General features: G+C 34.6%; 1 protein-coding gene across 1 annotated transcript in view; it reads left to right on the top strand.

Annotated features, from left to right (window-relative positions):
• The window catches only part of SUCO (SUN domain containing ossification factor), a gene marked incomplete in the record, with an annotated part of 59,408 nt that overhangs the window by 30,014 nt on the left and 21,850 nt on the right, over positions 1–7,544 (top strand). The window contains 7 exon segments of the mRNA XM_072419937.1: positions 307–374; positions 469–576; positions 1,192–1,297; positions 3,815–3,835; positions 4,014–4,069; positions 4,536–4,627; positions 5,919–5,984. Coding sequence (XP_072276038.1) covers positions 307–374; positions 469–576; positions 1,192–1,297; positions 3,815–3,835; positions 4,014–4,069; positions 4,536–4,627; positions 5,919–5,984 — 517 coding nt within the window.

Here is a 7,544-nt window from a genome sequence, read left to right as displayed (position 1 = left end):
TGGCTTATTTGATGGGGATGCCTTATCATTGGGGAAAGACGGTAGTTATGCCTAAGAATTATAGCCTACAATGTAAAATAAATTTCCATGCAAAAAAAAGTAATGCTTTTTGCATGGACATTTGGACGGAATTAGAACGCTAGGAAGGTTAAAATATGCCTGCATGTCTTAAGGTCTCTACATCAGCATCACAATAGATGGGTAAATATACAAATATTGTATATAAAATTAAAATGTATATAGAATGTGTACATTAAAAATATATTTAAGTTATGACCTAATATGCCAAAATACATTTCCTTCTAGAGCACATCTGCAATACTTATAGAGAACATGGACCTGTACATGTTAAACCCATGCAGCACAAAAGTTTGGTGAGTTTAAATTTTCACTTTATGTGTGTATGTTTTTACATTGAGAGGTGAAACCCAGTCATGCATGTTTCATTTTAAATGTAATTCTTTTCAGGTTCGTGATTGAACTGTGTGAACCAATCCAGGTGAAGCAGCTGGACATTGCAAACTATGAGCTCTTCTCTTCTACTCCAAAAGATTTTCTAGTTTCCATTAGTGACAGGTATGGTCACATTCTGGTAATTTTTTTTTTTTTTTTAGTGAACTGTATCAGTTTTAATATACACACATTTTCCTGAATCAAGCACATCATGTTAGGTGTTAACCTTGTTTAATGAAAATGTATTGGGCGGGGGGGGGGGGGGGGGGGGGGGGGGGGGTAGGGGGTAGGGATTGGGCTTCTTGTAACCTGTTTGATAGGGATCTCCCAACATGCAAGTCAATAGGCAATATCTAGGCAGCAAAAAGGGAAAATGACTGAATAAAAGCCAGATAGGGATTTTCCCTGCTAATTATCTATAAAAAGCTCAGTTCTTGGGTTTCACGGTTAGGGTAGATAAAAATATTATATGTTGCATATAATATAGTATATGGTGCATTTACACTATCCTCCATCCAGGTTGGATCAATCCTGGTATAGGTTTTTCCGCAGAGCTGATGCCATAGTGCTCTTTATAGGTTTGACATTGTTACCTTGATGTGAACATCCATGCTTGTAGAATAGGTTGGCAGCCAGCTTGTGTATACACTACCGGTGGCAATCAATCACTTTTGGGAGGCATGCAGACATAAATGTTGTCAGAAATATCTGTAAAATTTGAATCTTTCTGCTCCACAGATATCCCACCAATAAGTGGGTAAAGCTTGGTACTTTCCATGCAAGAGATGAGAGGACAGTACAGAGTTTTCCACTGGATGAACAGATGTATGCTAAATATGTTAAGGTAATACTGGCTTTTCCCATTTTTCATTAGTAAATATCCAAGCTTTGTTTGTTTTTGAGGTAGGACTTCAGTTTCCTTGGCAAATGTGTATCGATGATGAAGAAAAAGGTTAGGCACCAACTGTGAACTAAGTGAACTAATTTTGAAAAAAAAAAAAAAAAAAAACTTAAATAGCTTTTATCTGTAGCTTACATAAAATTTAACTAAAGCTGACTGAAGTGACATATAAATTTAAATTTATTTAAATTTGTGTTCTTAGTGTTACAGTTGTGAGGAAAGGGATCATTTCTCAGAGGCAGGGAATTTTATTACCCAGCAGCCAGGTAATTTTTTGAGGATTAATGGGACTTAAGTGATGAGATCTTCGCATGGACTCATACAGTTAGTAGGTCAAACACGAATGCTCTTATAAAGGGTAGAAATAACAAAAATAATCTCTGTGATGCAAACTGTATAAAACATTTGATAAGTAGCATTGTATCTGCTTCTCTGTCTCCTTGGTTTCCTGGGAGAGGCTGCAACCACTGCATGTTCCTTTCTGCCTTGTTCTAAGGATATAATATATATATATATATATATATATATATATATATATATATATATATATATATATATAATCTCATATAGACAGAATTTTAATTTCAGTATAGCAAACTTTTGCAGCTTGTCAAATCTTGTATAAACCCCACTGATTTATATCCACATACCAATACTGTACATCCTTCAGACATTTAAATTCTTTGCTGCTCGTTTACTTAAGATTATTTATGAACATTTTTTTGTTTAATTTTTCCATGATCTACATTCTTGAGATGTCTGTCTTTTGTGTTGGTGTTTTATTATGCACTTTGAGCTTAAAATGTTTAGCTGTCTTCTATTAGATGTGACCATACCACCTACACTTCAGCTGGAAAGTCTTTAGGCTAATTCACTACTGTTTATATTCATTCTTATTGCTGGTAGAAATCTAAAATGTTATGTAGGTGTATTTTCTGGCAAATTGCTTTCTAATTTGTAAAACTATTTTACATCTATTTTGATCTGTTACAAGTCCTAGAAAGTTGTAGTATTTTACATTGAATTGATTTGTGCTTCTTAAACATGTTAAAATGCTAACAATGTTATGTAAAAAGAAAATATATGTATAAAAATGAATAAATGAGGAAAACAGATTATTTACCCAATTTTATTCTGAAAATGTAACTACTTTTATAAATAGTATTCTGGTTTCATATTGAGACCGTTTTTATAGATCTTTGGTCAATAGATAACTTTTATGCCTCTCAACCCCCCCCCATATGTATAAAATGTATTTATTTTTATTTATTTTTTTTAATTCTACGGGTTGTTCTGTCATTACCACACTTCATGTTAAAGGTCAGCAATGCTCACTCCTCTTAAAAATAAAGGACTGGAGTTAAAATTTAACAAACTCCGATTTTAAAACGCTGATTACCTCATTTATGAGTGTATTTCTTTCTCTATTTAATTGAATTCAATATTAGATACACAATTATTGGGTATTGCTATTGTAGACTCAAACATAGCGAGAGTGAAATAAACGTACTGAATGTTTAAAGACAAATTGCAGAAGAACTATAACCCTCCTTGTTGATTAATTTAGGAGGAGAAAAGTATTTACCAAAATGCTGGGAAGTCCAGCCTCATAGGTCATAAAAAAATACCTACCCAGGAATCGGCTCATCTTAGGGTGGTGTCATCAGCAAATGTTACAAACCTCATGATTAATGCCCATGTCTCATACCCAACTTGCATTTTTATTGGTCCAGACTTAATTTCATGTAAAGGGTTACTTTTTTATTATAAAAAAGAAAAAGAGGGAACAAGTACAGTGTGGTTATTGTCAGTCACAATTTGTCATTTTCCTTAGTATGTTTCACACTGTAAATTCAAGTGTGATTTTTTTACTGGTAAAAACTTACCAGCAGGGTTTTTTAATTTTATATTTTCCAGATCCCATATAAACAGTGAGTAAAATAAAACAACAATAATGGATTGTTTGAATAGTAAAGTTAATAAATTATGTGGATTCTGGAGACATTTCTATCGGTTTGATGTATATGCAGCAAGATGGTGTTTTTTTTATATTCATTAGTATAGCAATGCAAACGTGTACAGTTGTAATCAGTTTGCATTTTGCAAACCTATGCAAATATTTGTCCTAGTTGTTTACACAAAACTAGTGTCAACAGGATATAAATCCTATTACTGCTGTTTGCTTTGACACACACACACACACCAGAACAAACCTTTTTAAGCAGATGTATGAAAGGAAGATAGTCAAGCTTTACTATTATGTGTTTTGTGTACACATTGGCCTTGTAAATGATTTTAATTAAACCAAAAAAATAATGCAAAATACTACAACTTTATATATCCTTTCTGCTTATTGTTCAATAACCTTTTTAAATGCTGATTCTTTTATGATATGGCTTGTGGCATGTATCTTGTTTCTGTACTGACACTTGTTTTCTTTCTCTTTCCTTGTTGCTTCAGATGTTCATCAAATACATAAAGGTTAGCAACCTTGTGAATGTTGTGTATATATATAGCTAATTAATGCATGGTGAAAGTTGCTTTCAGATCCTATCATTAGTGTAAATCCATACTTGCTTGTAGGTGCAATTAATTAAGCGCAATGCTGCAGTGTTTTTTTTGTAAATTCTAGTTTGATCGGGTTTTTTCTCTTCTGTAGGTGGAACTAATATCACATTTTGGATCTGAACACTTTTGTCCATTGAGTCTTATAAGGTAAGTAGTGTAACCATGCCATACAGTATAGACCTTCATTTAGACCTAACAAAGAGCCAAACTTTAAATGAAGAGTTGCCAACATAATGCTGGTGAGAAACATTTGCCTTTGCAAAAGCTGATGTCTTCTGCATGTAGTATATAGTTAATTCTTCAGCTGCTTATATCTGTCTTTTGCAATTTTAATCCCAGCAAAATCAGTCATATCTTCTAACAGGGAGTGATAGTCTGTCATTATAGAAGGAGGAATATGGGCAGGTTTAGAGCTGGCTCCTTTGAGAAGCACTGCCATCCAGTCCTTGGGACAGACAGTAGCCAGGATTGACAAAGATTAAGCTAAATTATTTTAAATTGCATTTACTTTTTTCTCGTAAACCTGCACAAACAAAAGTGTAAAACAAAATAAATGCTGCAAATGGTTTACTTAATGTTGAAACTTTTTTTTTTTTTTTTTTTTTTTTAATAGAGTTTTTGGTACCAGCATGGTGGAGGAGTATGAAGAAATTGTAGACCCACAGTACCATTCAGAGCGTCCAGAAATCTATGATGAAGATGAAGGTAGTGAATCCTTTTTAAATTCATCGCAATGACACTGAAAAAGATACAATTGAAACAAATATAATCTATGTAAAATGGTATAAAGGAGTAGGTAACCTGTACTGCAATAGCTTAACAATTACTTGTGTAGTGTTCCCTTCAATTTGTGCAATTTTGCACAGTCATATAAAACAATAGTGCAGCATTCTTTCAGTATGTTTTCATCAAGTGTACTTTTGCAGCCTTGAAACCACCTTGGTCACCACTTTTGCCATGATCACTACTTTTTAAGAGGGGCAATCTGTGCCCCAGTTGAAGTGAACAGCCGGTGTATGCCACTTTCAAATATGGCAGTCAGTTTGAGTGAATGGAGTTTGATCCTTTTTTTTAATTATTTCTGTTTGTTTTCTGTCCTGCAAACATAAAAGGACTTTGTTATACAATGTAGGATAGTTAGAGAGGGTGACTATGACATCAATAACAACCTGACAGTCTTGCCTGTTCCTAATTTATCCAAAACTTTAATTAGACTGGGTCTACACGGACGGTTTTAAAAATGCATGTAAACGTTCCTACTGCATTTATATGTGTTTTTTATGTACTTTTTGTAGCGCTTTAAATTTTGCCTTTAAAACGCTGGAAAATGCCGCGTCCTGGTGTAGATCAGCCCATTGGAATGCATAGGAACTCTGGCCCGAGGGACAAATCTGTCTCTCAAGTCCTTTTCTTTTTTTTTTTTTTTTGGCCCCCAAAGCAATCCTAAATATGAACTGCAGCTGGCCCGCCGCTGCATTGAAATGGCGCCGCTACTACAATTTCCAGCATCACTCACGTCCATGGACCAGCAGGCTCTCTACCTATGTGTGGCCCCACTTTGGTCTTTTTTATAGATGCATGTAATGCTGGGAATTATAGTGGCGGGGCTATTTCAATGAAGAGGGAGTTCCAGCAGCAGGACACTCATAAGATTTAGCCCGCCTCAGTTTTTTCAATAAGTTTCAAGGTTGCCCTGCGACTTTGTCAAAGTTTATAATTTTGGGGCACTGTGTATTGGGGGCACTTTTTTCTTTGGGTATGTTTTGTTGTGGTTTGTTGTGTTTTGTTGTGTTTATGTTTACAAAGAATTGTAATATATTTTGTAATACAAAGAATACTGTGAACTCAACTTATCATCCTTTACCTCTGTCACATGACTTGTTTGGTCAATAAATTCTGAAATTTTTTTTCTAGAACTTTTTCTCTGCATTGTTAGAACCTGATTTGCATGAAGAGGTAGATTTCCACTGTTAATTTTTTTTCTCCTGCTTCTCAGATTATCCAATAGATTACACCACAAGAGATGATAAATCTTCTAAAAACCTTCTTGGTTCCGCTACAAGTAAGTGGTAAATCTGTTTGCATGTATATAAATATATGGTAAAACTAGTATGGACATGTCTTTCCCAAATGCTTCTTTGCAAATATATTGAATACCTGGAACCATCTGTTTTTTTTTTATATTCCTGGTTGGCATCTACTTAAAATTTAATATAGTTTTCAAAGTGAGGCCTGTTATGTTTTGCACAACCCCTTCTGTGTCAGTTGTCCCTAATGCTTTTTCGATGGAAAAATGTATTCACTTTTTGTTGTCTCATTTACACCTTGTTCTTCTTTTTCTGGATTCTCTTCAAAGTGATCTTTCTTAAATTGATTCTTTGAAAAGGCATTTAACAACTATGCCCAGACTATGCGCATTAAAGTGTTTCATATTCTCAAAAGCAGTAAAATATCTCTTAAACAAGTCACACTTTACTTTTAATATAAAGGAAGTATCGAAGATTCTCAAAGATCGCATCAATGAGTTCAGATTTCAGTACATTTGGCTTGTGTTATATTAGAAGGCTGACAAGCTACCAAAATTCTGCTCTCTCAAAATATGATTTTTTTGCTTCTGTTGTAGACTTTGATAATGAGTTTCTTCACAGTGCCTGTAGCTACAAAAAATACTAGTATTTTAAAACATAAATTTAAAAGATATAAGATAGAAAAAGTAGGTGAAGATAACTTTGAACAATGGCCAAGGAAAATCTCTGAGTAAAATAGTAAAGGTGATGGCCCATTGTCTCCAGTGTTAGGCTGCATTTTCCCAAGGCATGATTTAAAATATGTATTGTACAAAACGGTTAGCAGGAGATTGGAAACAAACCCAGAATTTTCAGTTACTGTGTGGATTGTTTAATCTTTCCTTCCTCTTTTGGGAAGCTAAGGAAGCTTCTTTAATATTTGTAAGTGTAATTTTGTTATTGATTCATGTTTTATATAAAAATAAAAGCTATAAGTGGGTTAAATCATTTTGTAGTGTCATCCTTAAAACAGATGTCAACAGAGAAACATTTTTATATAGCACTTCCTGCTACATACCATTACCAAGATGCAGCTGTCACACGTCCTCCTCATTTAAACTCCACATAATGTGGGTATCAGTTTCTGTTTAACTTTATAGCTTCATGTATGTGACTGAGCATTCATGGTGTCAGCAGTCACAGTGACAGCTGCAATTCCTTGGTCATTTTGCAGCAGATATCCACTATTTTTAGTACCTGTGTAGACAACTGTATTTTAAGTTGCAAGGCTACCAAAAGAGCCACACTGCATTTCTGTTTAACCCCCTAGCGGTAATCCCGTCACACTCAGGGTCGCTTTAAATTAAAAAAAAGAAAAAAAAAACCCACCTACCTTGCTCCTTTGGTGCCCCCCGCCGTCGTCCTGCTGGTCCCCGCAGGTCCTGGGGACACGTCCTTCTGCCTCAATTTTCAGAGGGCGACTACAGAGACGTTCTCCGGGCGCATGATGTTGGTGCATGTGTGGGTGTGGGCGGGAAATGAAAATAAATTTTGTATTAGATTCAATAAAAGTTCAATACAAAGAAATCTTTATATACATATTTTTATATATATAT

Source organism: Pyxicephalus adspersus, chromosome 8 (genome assembly GCF_032062135.1).
Source record: "Pyxicephalus adspersus chromosome 8, UCB_Pads_2.0, whole genome shotgun sequence".
In the NCBI taxonomy this organism is placed as follows: Eukaryota; Metazoa; Chordata; class Amphibia; order Anura; family Pyxicephalidae; genus Pyxicephalus; species Pyxicephalus adspersus.
Note: the sequence above shows the minus strand (reverse complement) of the source record. Positions and strands in the feature narration are given on the sequence as shown.